This window comes from Astyanax mexicanus, unplaced genomic scaffold (genome assembly GCF_023375975.1).
Source record: "Astyanax mexicanus isolate ESR-SI-001 unplaced genomic scaffold, AstMex3_surface scaffold_39, whole genome shotgun sequence".
Lineage (NCBI taxonomy): Eukaryota > Metazoa > Chordata > Actinopteri > Characiformes > Acestrorhamphidae > Astyanax > Astyanax mexicanus.
Window position 1 is genome coordinate 719,513 of NW_026040049.1, and position 15,299 is coordinate 734,811.

The window sequence follows — 15,299 nt, forward strand, 5'->3', positions numbered from 1 at the left end:
TATACTTTAGCATCATAATGATACCTTAGAAACCACTCAGAAACACCTCAGCAGCCAACCCCTACATCACAGCAACAGTCTATACAGTTACCTGTAATTTTTTTATGAACTACCTGGAACCTGCGGCAGTTTAGCCCCGCCCATTCTACCTACAACAATTTAGCTCCGCCCACACACCCAGCCCATGTGCAGTGTGCAGAACTGCATTACAGATTAATCTGCTGTTAATAAAACACGCTATTGATTATTATTTACAGTTTGCTTTGATGTGATAATTACTTAAGTAACTAAATTAAAGACAAAGTGTGTTTTTGATTAGTTTTTCTGATAATAAATAATTCTGTTTTTAGTCTGTAAGTGGTGTGAGCTCAGCAGCAGTAAATAATAATAATAATAATAATAATAAATAATCACAGTGCTCACATGCAGAAACCCCGCCCCCCAAACTCACCAATCAATACCCTCATCAATCGGTCACGTCCGATTTCACACATGAGCTCCCCCTCTGATTACAGTCCGATCAATACACGGCACATCTCTCTACAGCACCAGCCGCCGGCGATCAATCAACCCGGCACGAGATCAAACCCCCTCACTCTGTTATACAACACATATAACCTCCACATATAACCTCACTTATATACAGAGGCGGGAAAAATATATAACCTCTTTATTTCTGCATTTTTATCATACTAACATTTTTCAGATTATTAAATAAACTAATATCAGACAAATATAACCTGAGTAAATATAAAAATCACTTTTTAAATGATAATTTCATTGTTTAAAGAAACAATCTATCCAAAACTATCTAGCGCTGTGAAAAAAAAGGTATTTAAGGTGGAATATAAAGAGGTGATGATCATAAACTAGAACTTCATAAACTAGAGCATCTCATATAAACCTCTATTCCACGATAAGAAAGGTAATGGAGCTGTTATAGAAAAACAGTAGCTATATTTAAGGTGGAATTAAAAATAATTTAGCACCTCATATAAACTTTCTGTTCCACCTTAAATATTTTACCAGTTGTAGCGTAACCACAAGGTGAAATATAAACAGACAAAGACAATAGAGAACATCAGCTTCTAATATAAACTTCTCATTCCACCTTAAATGATGCAGACGTTATAGTATTACAGCAGTAGTGCTTAAGGTGGAATATGAAGAGAACAAGTTGATCAAGAACTTAAGCACCTCATATAAACGACCTATTCCACCTTAAATATTTCACCAGTTGAAGTATAAGAGATGCAGTCCATAAGGTGGAATATAAAGAGAACACAATAAAAAAACCTTTTTGCCTCTCACATTCATTTCTTATTCCACCTTAAATGCAACACTAGTTGTCGCGTAGCAGCAGAATTTAAGGTGGAATATAAGCAGAAACATTTTGCTTAAAATTGTGAAGCAGTTGTACATTTAAGGTGGAATATAAAGACACGTCAATTACTTTAGCACCTCGTGTACACTTACTATTCCACCTTAAATGGTGCAAAAGTTATAGTATAACAGCAGAAGTAGTTACGGTGGAATATAAAAAGAAATAGATGAACTTACGAACTTTAGCACCTTATAGAAACTGCCCGCTCCACCTTAAATGGTACAGAAGTTATTGTAGAACAGAAGCAGTATTTAAGGTGGAATATAAAAAAAAAAGAAGTGTATGAATACGAACTTCAGCACCTTAAACAAACTTCATATTCTACCTTAAATGGTGTTGAAGCTGTAGCGGTACAGGTGCAAAATTTAAGGTGGAATATAAAAAGTGGGTGGACAAACTTCAACTTCAAATAAACTTCTCATTCCACCTTAAAAGAGTTGCACCAGTTGTAGTGTAACAACAGCAGTATTTAAGGTGGAACATAAAAAGAAGATAAACAAGAACCCCTTACAAAAACTTCTCATTCCACCTTAAATACTGCAACAGTTTTAACAGAACAGCAGCAGTATTTAAGGTGGAATATAAAGGGAGGACAATGAACATGAACTTGAACACCTTAAACTAATTTCCCATTCCACCTTAAATGCTGCACTAGTTGTCGGAATTCAAATTGGGATTACAAAACAGAGGACGGTCAACATGAACTTTAGCAACTTTTATAAGTTCTTATTCCACCTTAAATAGTGAAGCGGTTCTCGTATAACAGCAGCAGCATTTAAGGTGGAATATAGGGACGTCTATAACTTACTAGATTTTCAGCACCTTACTTACACTTAGCATTTCACCTTAAATTGTGCAATAGTTATAGTGTAACAGCAGCAGTATTTAAGGTGGAATATAAAGCTGCCAGAGGTGGTTCAGCTGGTTCACTCTCAGTGTATCTATGGCTGTATATCAATGTTGTGATTAGAGGCGCCTGTTATCAGTAACAGCATTATTAAAGACATAACGTTCTGATTCAGGGACAAAACAAGTTCATCAAGTTCTCTCACACGCTCTATTCTTACCAGCTTCAGTCTCTTTCAGAATGAGTCATGTCCCTTTTATGCAAATAAGCTGTTCCTGGCCACGCCCCATGTTAGCTTGTGCTAAAGGGCAAAACACAAACGTTATTTCATGCTTAACTGCCATAGAGGCACAAAACTATATCAATATTTGAAATTTGAAAGTAGGTACAGATCCCTCCCTCAGACAAAGTCTGCTGGCTAATACTGCTGTATACTACAGTCTGAGGTTCTCAACCAGCAGACCAAAATAGAAACATTTGTTCAACTGATAAAACTGATTAAATTAAATGTTGAATTTAATCTTATCTTATCAAAACATAATTCACCGTTGTTATTTGATTGACCTTCTCATGACGAATCAGACGTGAGTAAACTATTAGCATCTGGAATCTTCACGGATATGAGAGTCGACTCTGGTGTATCTGAAAACGCTTTCGTTTATTTCTCGGCATCAATGTAAAAAGCTCTTATTCACAGATAAAACATCATCTGAGCTTCGACAACAAAATTAGAAAAGTTACAGTAAGAAAGTGAAATCTCAGAACCATCCCAACACGGTTACGATGTAAAAATAAGACATTTCGCCCCAAAATCCTCGCTCTGACCTTCGCACACATTTCGGAAACCTCCTGACTCCATCGCTCTGTCCGTTGTCCGTGGAATCCGTTGGAACACACATGAACAAGTTCACAGCAACAGCTTTCGTTTCCTAATTTAATTCAGGATTTTTTTTACATCGTATCGTAAAAACGTTACTCCATGCACATTTGAACTGCAGCTCTACATAAATAGAAAGTAAACAAACACCAAAATGTGTTACTCCTACAGCTCAGATCAGGACGACATTCATGATTTTCAGAGTTACGCCAAAAAACAAACTTCACGCGAGGAAGAGAACGCAACCGTACGTCAGTGTACAAAATCGTACATTATTGCGATGGTTAAAACACTCAGTAGCCAGGGGGCGATAGAGGACACATAAATCATAGTGCTTACAAACTGTATAAGAAGGTTATGTACATGAGAGAAGAACTAAAATAGTAACATTGCTTTAGCGCCCCCTTTTGGCAAACCTCAGAATGCAGCTCCCCCTTACAAATTTCATTGTGACATTCTTCACTGTTTAGCTTTAGGCGTTTGCGTCCCTGCGTGAAGTACGTTTTAGGGTTTTACTTTTTATTACGTTTTATTTCACTCCAGCTCCTCCCACTCAGTTGGAGAGGTAACTTCCAGAAGCAATGAAACGTATTCCTTATCCATTCCTTGTAAGAAAACAAAAAACAACCTAAACAATATTCAAACAAAACCATATCTAACAAACGGAAATAGAGTTAACCTCCAGCTCCGCCTTACTGAGCTTCAACAAAGCAGGAGGAAACCCACGACCTCCACGTTCACATTGACGCTTAAAACGATAGTTCGCTAATTCTCAGATTCCCCCAGTTACCCCCATGTAACCTGCATCACACTGCACGGAGGTGTTTAGTGATCTCTAACGGAATTTATTTTGTGGTTTTATGACACTGAATAATACACAATTGCTGTACCATGCAAACTGAAGAGGTGGAGGGTTATAATGAGTTATTAGCTACATATTAGCCTCGTCGCTCCAGCAGTGTAAAACCGAACCAGCACCCCTCAGCAGATCCACCACTACCTCAGGCAAGGATTACAGTGAGGGAAAACTGGGGGGATTCTGACAGAACTATCGCTTTAAAGAGATGCATCAGCTACTTCAGACCTGGCAGAGTTCCTCAGGACTGTCGCCGGGCCCAGGATCTGGAGCGCGATCTTGAGCGGGACAGCGAGCGAGAGGCTGAGCGAGAGCGTGAACGCGAGCGTGGGTGGGGTGGAGAGTGGGCGTTGGAGTTTGTGTGAGGGTGAGCGTTTGATGGAGACTGCGTCTCCTGAGCTTCTGAGTCCTGGGCGTCCGGTCGAGTGTCCGCAGATTCTGCCTGCTCCGGTGGACTCGGGGACCTGGAGCCCGAGTGGGCGTGGGCACGGGAGCGGTTCTCGCCCGACTCCCGGCGGTCGGTCCGCTTGGGGCGGGGCTCAGATGGGGAGGCCGAACGACTGTGGCTGTCTGGGCGAGATCGGTGGCGATCCCGAGACGATCGGCGTCTGTAGAGACAAGAACACAAACACAGAGTCGGTAACTACACAAGTCTGTCGGCGTAACAGGAGTTAACGTAAGTATGGTACAACGTATTGGCACCGGCCATGGTCGGTCCAGGGACAGAAGTGATCTGGAATCAGTTGTAGATAGCCTCTGGTTGGTAGGGTAGTAGGGCTGTAACTAAATCCTGAACTTTAGGGACCCACTACTATTATTGGTTGCAGCTAGTCGCAGGTTAATAGGGTTCATCCAGTAGGATTACCAGTAGCTAGTCACTGGATAGTATGGTCCCACCTTCGGGATTTGTGGTTGTCAGATCCTGGAAAGAAGGGAGCCACTGGGGATATTTTTGTTGCTAGGGTCCTATGCCAGGATTGACTGTAACTTAGCTCCTGGACATTAGGACCCACTGCTGGGATTGGCTGTAGCAAGTCCCTGGATTGTATGCTTATACCAGAGGTATTTTTGCAGCTAGTCCCTGGATAGTACAGCCCTGTGCATGAGACTGGTTGTAGCTAGCCCCTGGACATCAGGATGCTGGGAATTGGACATTAGCCCCTGGACATTAGAGACTTACTGCTGAAAATGGCTATTGCTATCCCCTGGACATTAGGAACGCAATGCTGGGACTGGCTGTAGTTGGTACCTGGATAGTAGGGTCCCACTGGAGAAATTAGCTATAGCTAGACCCTGGATAGTAGGGTTCCTGCAGGAGGATTGGCTTTAGCTAGACCCTGGATAGTAGGGTCCCTCCCAGTGTAATATAAGTGATATGTACTTGTCCCTGCATTGTATCATCCCACCAGTCAGGACAGTGGTGGCTAGTCCCTGGACATTAGGGACTGACGCAGCAAGAACTGCTATGGATGGTCTCTGATAAAAAACGTAAATATTTCAACCAACAACCCACCGTTCATAATCTCTACTCCTGCTGCGCCTGCTGTACCGCCGTCCCCTCGACCTGCACCAAAACACAAACAGTTTTAATTTACCTTATTACAGAAACATCCTTCAAGTTTAGAGAAACTACAGCTACTGTAAAGTTCACTGCTGCTAGTAGATTCACATCAATAGCATTGAATATTAATCAGAGCAATGTTACTCAGAATGTTGGCAAGGAGAAACAATAAACGGAAAGTTTAAGTTCTTTTTTATTCTTTATTACTCTTCTACTCTCATAAATTAAAATAAGTAAAGCCTTCAGGATCAGGTTTTACTCTCTGTAGTAATTTACTACCTCTCAAATAACGGCCTATTTTCCAGCTGAAGGATACAAGCTGTACAGGGCTAGGATAGTCATTTGATAGTCATCGTAGTAAAACTGTCTGGTTTCTCGGTGTAAATTTTACCCAGAGTCCTGAAGTGCTTCCTGCGCTGACCCATGAGCCATGACCATTGTGGATCTTTGGACGTGAAAATATGACCTCAACTTTACATTAAGTTTATGACCTTGACTTTTTATTTTAGCGTTTCTATTCTTTTCAAGCTGAAATACTCCGTTTAGAGGGCGCTGGTGAGCAAGCTGCTCGTCTTTGCTGAAATGTACAGTTATGGATCTTACTCTCGGGGGCTGCGAGACCTCCTGTGGCGCCCCCTGCTGGACGGACTGTGGGAGCCCCGCCGGTCGTAACTGCGGCTGCGGGAGCGCCGGCGGCGGCCGTCTTCATGCCGGGAGGAGGGAGAGTGGCGCTCTTTAGCCTTCATCTGACCTGGAGCTGAAATAAAAACACACACAGTGAAGATGAACGAAATGCTTCTCTCAATAAACAAAACTAGTTCTTAGGAATGCTATGATAAATAAATAAAAAATATATGTTTGTTTTTAAAAACAAGTGTACAAAAATCTTTTACCAGAATAAAACTATATGTATTATCTAAAAAAATATATGCGTATGAGGCTGTGAGAGACTCACTCTTTCGGTCTCCCTGTGCGAACTGGATCTCGATCTGGCGTCCGCAGACCCACTTCCTGTCCAGGCTGTGCATGGCGTCCTCAGCATCCCGCACATCCTCAAACCTGCTCAGCTGTTAAGGAACCTGAACCCACCTACAACACTACACTACCCATAATGCCCCAGTACACATCAGTCATGGCGCACACACATATTTTGAATATTTGAGGAGTTTTTTTTTAAAAGTTTATCTAATAGTGCTCCACCTTTACAAGAAAATCTAAATCGAAACTGTAAAAATGCACCGATTCCAAAACTACAAAACTGTTACATCACAGTCTTCACTCATTATATATACACAAACATATATACAGTAACCCCCTTAGTCAATACAGTGTTGTTGATACTGGAGAGAAGCTCATCTCCTCCAGATTCCAGGTCATGTGTCTCATAATGCTAAAGCTAAAGCTAGCGATGCTACAAACTGGACTTCTACAGCTAAAACAAACTGTGGTGTTAAACTCACATCAGATAGAAAATACTGGAATATTTTTATACCGCTAAGACTCGACATAGACAAGACTGGTATATTACTTGGCGCGTGGCTAAGAGCTAACAAGCTTCAGCTTCTTTAGCATGCTAACGGCACATTGCGCTTACTATAAACATAAATAACAAACAAACAACTGAAAACACTGAACAACAAATATTACTGTAGATTTTAATAACGCAGTAGAGTGCAGTAAAGGATATTGGACGTAGGCGAATCCCCGGGGGCGACGGGAGTGAAAGTCCAGGGGAATGTAGACGTCTGTAATCGGACCGTACCGACCGAACTCTCTCCGCAGGTCCTCCGGTCTACATTCAGATACAACGTTTAATTAAAACACACAAATACTACCCAATAACATTAATAATATCCTGTAAAAGGGGCCAGTTTAGAACCACTATGTGTATGATTATTATAGCACTGCTGAAGTACATGTATGATTAGAATAGCACTTCTGAGGTAAATGCATAATTAGAATAGCACTGCCGAAGTACATGTATCATTAGCATAGCACAGCTGAGGTAAATGCGTGATAAAAATAGCACTGCTGGGGTAAATGTTTAATTAGCATAGCATTACTGAGGTAAATGTATGATTAAAATAGCTATGCTGAGATAAATGTATGATTAGAATAGCATTGTTAAGGTAAATGTATGATTAGTATAGCAGTGCTGAGGTAAATGTATGACTAGACTAGCACTGCTGAGGTAAATGTATGAGTAGAATAGCACTGCTGGGGTAAATGTATGAGTAGAATAGCACTGCTGAGGTAAATGTGTGATTAGAATAGCTTTACTGATGTATATTTATAAGAGGGATAGCAATCCTGAGGAAACGGTGTGATTAGGATAGCAATGATGAGGTAAATGTGTGATTAGAAAAGCACTGCCAAGGTTAATGTATGATTAGAATAGCACTGCTGAGGTAAATGTATGAGTAGAATAGCACTGCTGAGGTAAAAGTATCTTTAGAATAGCAATATTGAAAAACAATTGATTAGAATAGCACTGCTAAAGTACAAGTATCATCAGCATAGCACAGCCGAGGTAAAGGTGTGATTAGAATAGAACTGCTCAGGTAAATGTATCATTAGAATAGCAATATTGAAGTAAATGTATTATTAGAATTGCCCTGCTGAGGTAAATGTATGATTAGAACAGCACTACTGAGGTACATTGTTTGAGTAGAATAGCACTGCTGAAGTAAATGTATAATTGGCACTGTAATACAATGTTAAGTGTAATTTACATTGTAATAAATGTTTTTAATTGTTTTGTTTTGTAATTTATTTAGTTCAATAACCAACAAAAACATACTTTTAAGCTATTTAATACATTTAAAAAATATATTTTATTTTTATTTCTGACAAAAAGTGTATTTTATTATTATATGTAAATATTAGAGTTTCTCAGGTAAATGATGAGTTGCTGCAGCTCCAATCTAAATATACCTGAACACTGGATAATAAGAGACTATGGATGAATGTCAAATAGCTTCTTACACCCTACCTAGTGCACTACATATCCACTGACTTTATCTATTCGCTTAGTGTAAAACCTGCTGTTAGTGACTGAAAGAAATATATTATTTCCTTATAATGCTTTGTAGTGCCAGCAAAACTGTATTTCCCAGCAACAATATAGTTTTAGCATAAATTCTTCCCTTTTATTTTTAATATCTATTCATTATTTACTGAACAGTTTTAAACCTTTTGTTCCTAATCACCATCAGAAAGCCTGTGACTGTTTTAAATAAAGTAATACTTTATCTTATTATTATTTGTTCTTACTTTTTATTCGTGTTCATTTTTTTATTATTATGATTTTAGCTTATTATTATTCGTTTTACTATTTCTTATCACTCATTATTTTATAATTTACTTTTACTATCATTTTTTAATATATTTTATTAATCTATATCAAATGTAATTTAAATTTACAGAGTGTATTTCTTTTATTTAATATTATTTTTTAGCTATATTTAATTTCTTATTTAATGTTTCCAATCCTTTTTATACTGGAAATGGGGTTCATCCAATGTATTCCTGAGTTGAAATAAAGGTTGATTTATTGTTTTTAATCTGTTTCAACATACTTTTAAATATTGTATATCGCAATTCGCAATTTCATTTACAGAATTAAAACTTTTTTAGAGGAAACTTTTACTTTAAAAAAAAGTCGTTTAGAACTCGGTCCCTCGGTTAGTGTAGTGCACTCTGTAGGGAGCATGGGGCTGTTTGGAACGCGCCCCGCTAGTGTTTAGCAATGCTAGGTTAGGGTTAGTATAGAATATAAAGGAATATAGTGGAGTACAGAGGAGTATAGTGGAGTAATAAAGCTGCGCTGCGCTGTTCAGTGTTAATTAACCTCAGCGCGTGTTAATAAGCGCAGTTATAACGGGTTTATAGCGGTAATTAACGCTGTAATCAGTATTTATATCTGTGTCTATGAGCCCGCGCGCTGCTAGCGGCGCTGTGCTATGCTAAGCTAAGATAGCCCCGGGCCCGGTTCGGGTTCGGTTCCGTACCTGGAGTCGTCGGAGATGTTCCGGATGAACAGCGAGCTGTTCTGCGCTCTCATGTACTTCGCCATGCCTGATCAATAACCCCCAGCCCGCCGATACTAATCAATACTGATCAGATTATTAATCCCGCGCTGCTCACGCGCTGCAGCTCCAGCAGCCCCGCGCGCTCACTCCCACACCGCCCCCCGGCGGCCGCGCGCTCAACTGCAGCCACACTTCACAGTAAAAGTCCATCAAAAGACTTTTATTTTTATATAAAAGAATAATCCCACAACTCTAACTAACATAAACACAGATCACACTCTCTTTATTTAATTACTTTTCATAAAATATATACAGCAATAAATAACAGTCTATCACTATATTCATATATCTATCATTTTATGAATTATTTTACAGTACACTATATTAATATAAACAATAAACAACATTTTTTATATAATCTAAATATTATATAGCTGTTTATAATATTAATATTATGTAGACAATATACATCATGTTATAATATATTTTTGTTTTTAAAATCTTTTAAATTTTGCATTTTATTTACAAATTTAATCATGGAAATAATGTAATTAATATGCACAACATTTTGTTTCTTCAACAAAGATCACACCTTATTTATACTGATGTTAACAATTATATAAATGTTACACCATATGTATTTTGCAGGGAATAATTGTAAATAATAATAAACAACAAATTTTTCTTTCAGCGTGTTTTATTTTATTTTTGTTTAGAAGTCATAAACAAATTAAACATTTTAATCTGTATAATTATTATGCTTACCTGCTGAACTACAGTGATCTACAATTCAACACAAACATGTAAAACTCTTATATTGTAATGTAAACGTGGTTTAGTTTCATTAATTTATTTTTTTAAGGTGAATTTCAGGCTCTCCTGCTTTTCCTGATGAGGGTCGCAGAGCCAGCCGTCATAGTCTGGAGATCAAAAAGGAAGAGAGAGAGAGTATACTGAGTATAGTGAGTATAATGAGTGTAGTGAGAATGGTAATAGAGTAAGCAGAGCTTGTATATAGAGTATGAGTATAGTAAGAAAAAGCAGTTCTAAATCAGGTCTCTGGCTTCCTCTCCCAGAATGACCTTCTGGACCAGAACCAATCTGGGTTCAAAAAAGGACACTCTACCGAGACGGCTCTGTTGTCTGTGACTGAAGCGTTGAAAACTGCCAGAGCTGCAGGTCAGTCCTCAGTGCTCATTCTGCTGGACCTCTCGGCCGCCTTCGACACGGTCAACCACGACTTCCTCCTAACTATACTCTCAAACATGGGGATCGCAGACAATGTGCTGTCATGGTTCAGATCATACCACACTGGGCGCTCGTTCAAGGTGTCGTGGCAAGGACGGCTGTCCTCAGCCCGCTCCTTATCCACTGGGGTTCCCCAGGGTTCGGTACTGGGACCCCTTCTCTTCTCCATATTCACCACCTCTCTTGGTCAGGTTGTCCGCTCACACAGATTTTCCTACCATTGCTTTGCTGATGACACCCAGCTATACCTGTCGTTCTCACCTGAAGATAACTCAATCTCTGCACGGATATCGCAGTGTCTCTCTGACATATCCTCATGGATGAAGGAGCATCACCTTCAATTAAATCTCTCAAAGACTGAACTTCTGGTTATACCAGCAAAACCATCTTTTCAACACAACCTCTCTATAAGTATCGACTCTCTCTCTCTCTCACCCACAAAGGTTGCTAGGAACCTGGGTGTTATGGTTGATGACCAACTCTCCTTCACGCACCATGTGGCCTCAGTTGCTCGATCCTGCTGCTTTGCGCTCTATAACATCCGAAAAATTAGACCGTTCTTGACGCAACAGGCCACCCAACTCCTGGTACAAGCAGTCGTCATCTCACGCCTCGACTACTGCAATGCCCTGCTAACTGGCCTCCCGTCCTGTGTAGTAAAACCACTCCAGATGATCCAGAATGCAGCAGCACGTCTGGTCTTCAACCAGCCAAAATGGGCACATGTCACCCCGCTGCTCATTGAGCTCCACTGGCTACCAGTTGATGCTCGCATCAAATTCAAAGCTCTTACAATCACCTACAAGGTGATGACAGAACAGCTCTTTCCTACCTGCACTCACTCCTGAAGACTTACGCTACCTCCCCCCCCCTGCGCTCCTCCAATGAACGTCGCCTCGCTTTACCAAACATTCACACAAAGCAATCCAGACTGTTCTCATACAGAGTTCCCCAATGGTGGAACAAACTACCTTCCACTACCAGATCAGGAGAATCTCTCACTATCTTTAATAAACTCCTGAAGACAGAGCTCTTCAAAGAGCACTTACTCTCCTAACACCTCTAACTAACTACCTTCTACTACCAGATCAGGAGAATCTCTCACTATCTTTAATAAACTCCTGAAGACAGAGCTCTTCAAAGAGCACTTACTCTCCTAACACCTCTAACTAACTACCTTCTACTACCAGATCAGGAGAATCTCTCACTATCTTTAATAAACTCCTGAAGACAGAGCTCTTCAAAGAGCACTTACTCTCCTAACACCTCTAACTAACTACCTTCCACTACCAGATCAGGAGAATCTCTCACTATCTTTAATAAACTCCTGAAGACAGAGCTCTTCAAAGAGCACTTACTCTCCTAACACCTCTAACTAACTACCTTCTACTACCAGATCAGGAGAATCTCTCACTATCTTTAATAAACTCCTGAAGACAGAGCTCTTCAAAGAGCACTTACTCTCCTAACACCTCTAACTAACTACCTTCTACTACCAGATCAGGAGAATCTCTCACTATCTTTAATAAACACCTGAAGACAGAGCTCTTCAAAGAGCACTTACTCTCCTAACACCTCTAACTAACTACCTTCTACTACCAGATCAGGAGAATCTCTCACTATCTTTAATAAACTCCTGAAGACTGAGCTCTTCAAAGAGCACTTACTCTCCTAACACCTCTAACTAACTACCTTCTACTACCAGATCAGGAGAATCTCTCACTATCTTTAATAAACTCCTGAAGACAGAGCTCTTCAAAGAGCACTTACTCTCCTAACACCTCTAACTAACTACCTTCTACTACCAGATCAGGAGAATCTCTCACTATCTTTAATAAACTCCTGAAGACAGAGCTCTTCAAAGAGCACTTACTCTCCTAACACCTCTAACACACTAACTACTTCTAACCTCATTTCCTTCTTCCCCTCCTTCACTCCTCTATCCTATTATTCCCCTTTGACCTCCTTTTATCCCTATCCAAAGATGTTTTACCTTTAAACTTATTTTACATTGTACTTGACTATTGTAAGTCGCTTTGGACAAAAGCGTCTGCCAAATGTAATGTAATGTAATGTAATGTAAAAAAATGGTGAGTAATGTGTGTATAATTAGTATAGCAAGTAGAGTGAGTATAACGAGTATACTTAGTATAATGAGTATAGTGGGTATTATGAGTATTATAAGTATAATGAATATATAGAGTATAGTGAGTATTCATATAGTGAGTATACTGGTATAGTGAGTATTATGTGTATAATTAGTATAGCGAGTATAATAAATATAGTGAGTATAGTAAGTATGGAGAGTATTGTGAGTACAGTGAGTATGATGAATATAGTGAGATTAGTTAGTATAATAAGTATACAGAGTATTGTGAGTATAGTGAATATGCTTAGTGTGTATAATGAGTATAGAGAGAACTATTGCTTAAATCAGGATGCATTGATTTTGCTTTTAATAAAAAAAGCATTTATAAAACTAACAATTAATGTATTTGTATTGAACACACAGTTATTGAACACTGAACATTTATTTCTTCTATGAATTTAGATTATTCCATCTTTTCAATGTTTTTTTTTTTTTTTTCAGATGAATAATTTCAGAAGTGATAATTCAGTGCCTCCCCAGCGCTTATGATTACTGACCTCCACCATGTCCTCTCCCTGGATCTCCCTCACGATGGTGAGTTTATCTGTCTCTATAATCATCTTCCCATCAACCAGCCGAGGCGTCGCCTGTAGATCAGAGAGAAAACAGGAGAATTCAGCACCTAAAAGTACTAAAATTACTCACATCATCTGAGTACTGCGCTTTTCATTTCAAAAAGTGTGATTACATCACAAAACACGGCTATTTACACCTATTATACCTTTAACACATTCAGCCTACTGCAGTTAAGCCCCGCCCACTCATACGGTCTACTGCAGTTAAGCCCCGCCCACTCACACAACCTACTGCAGTTAAGCCACACCCACTCACCAGAAAGCTGATTAGCCCGACCGATTTCATTGGTTACCTTGAACTTCATGCCGTTCATGGTGGTAAACTCCGCCTCCTGGCCGATGGTGAACGAGTTGGTGTTGGTGCGAAGCGGAGTTTTAACGGAAACCTCAAACTTTTCTCCGTCCTGCTTTATAACGGTAACGGGTTTCACTTCCTTCATCATCTTCACCATCAGATCAGGAGCAGCTGGAAGACACGCCCCCTTCATCAACCACTGGCCACTTTATCAGAAACACCTACCGTCTACATCCATCCACTGGCCACTTTATCAGAAACACCTACCGTCTACATCCATCCACTGGCCACTTTATCAGAAACACATACCTTCTACATTCAACCACTGGCCACTTTATCAGAAACACATACTTACTACATCCAATCACTGGCCACTTTATCAGAAACACATACCTTCTACATTCAACCACTGGCCACTTTATCAGAAACACCTACCGTCTACATCCATCCACTGGCCACTTTATCAGAAACACCTACTGTACCTTCTACATTCAACCACTGGACACTTTATCAGAAACACCTACTGTACCTTCTACATTCAATCACTGGCCACTTTATAAGAAACACCTACGTTCTACATCCAACCACTACCCACCTTATCTATCTATCTATCTATCTATCTATCTATCTATCTGTCTGTCTGTCTGTCTGTCTGTCTGTCTGTCTGTCTGTCTGTCTGTCTGTCTGTCTGGCTGGCTGGCTGGCTGGCTGGCCACTTTAAGAAACATCAACCTTCTACATCCAACCACTGGCCAATTTATCTACATCTATCTATCTATCTATCTATCTATCTATCTATCTATCTGTCTGTCTGTCTGTCTGTCTGTCTGTCTGTCTGTCTGTCTGTCTGTCTGTCTGTCTGTCTGTCTGGCCACTTTAAGAAACATCAACCTTCTACATCCAACCACTGGCCAATTTATCTACATCTATCTATCTATCTATCTATCTATCTATCTATCTATCTATCTGTCTGTCTGTCTGTCTGTCTGTCTGTCTGTCTGTCTGTCTGTCTGTCTGGCTGGCCACTTTAAGAAACATCAACCTTCTACATCCAACCACTGGCCACTTTATCAGAAACACCTGTCGCTACAGTCTGACGGTGAGCAGGAGGTGGAGACGAGGTGTTGGAGGAACTCACCGATGGCTTTGAGGAATTCTCCCGGGTCGCTCTGCTCATAGATCTCCCACTTTCCACTGAAATCCACCTCCATCTTCAGAACCTCAGCAGCAGCAGAACCTCAGCAGCAGCAGAACCCGAATCAGATCCCGAGCCGTGTCTCGTATCACTCTGCTCTCTGCAGTCTGATGGAAGAGTGTGTTTGTGGAAGGGTCGGACGTGTCGTTACTAACTGTATCGTTAACAGGAAGCTAATTAGTTCCTGTGAGACGGTGCGGCTCCCCTGTTCACCTGTCGCTGCTGTGTTTACAGGTGCACACCTGGGTGACGACCCCCAAACCATTACGTAAACACCCACA

At 40.2% G+C, this 15,299-nt stretch overlaps 2 protein-coding genes across 2 annotated transcripts; both read right to left on the reverse strand.

Moving 5' to 3' along the window:
• Positions 1-2,870: 2,870 nt before the first annotated feature.
• Positions 2,871-9,726, reverse strand: LOC103044580 (serine/arginine-rich splicing factor 10). The gene is made up of 6 exons (XM_007241263.4): positions 9,536-9,726; positions 7,213-7,317; positions 6,481-6,584; positions 6,129-6,282; positions 5,478-5,528; positions 2,871-4,572 (listed from the first exon to the last, which is right to left on the reverse strand). The coding sequence occupies exons 1-6, from the start codon at positions 9,598-9,600 to the stop codon at positions 4,206-4,208; spliced, it is 846 nt and encodes a 281-aa protein (XP_007241325.3). The 5' UTR covers positions 9,601-9,726; the 3' UTR covers positions 2,871-4,205.
• Positions 9,727-10,235: 509 nt separating this feature from the next.
• Positions 10,236-15,135, reverse strand: fabp10b (fatty acid binding protein 10b, liver basic). Its single transcript, XM_022686424.2, has 4 exons — positions 14,962-15,135; positions 13,822-13,994; positions 13,451-13,540; positions 10,236-10,476 (listed from the first exon to the last, which is right to left on the reverse strand). The coding sequence occupies exons 1-4, from the start codon at positions 15,032-15,034 to the stop codon at positions 10,426-10,428; spliced, it is 387 nt and encodes a 128-aa protein (XP_022542145.2). The 5' UTR covers positions 15,035-15,135; the 3' UTR covers positions 10,236-10,425.
• Positions 15,136-15,299: the final 164 nt, after the last annotated feature.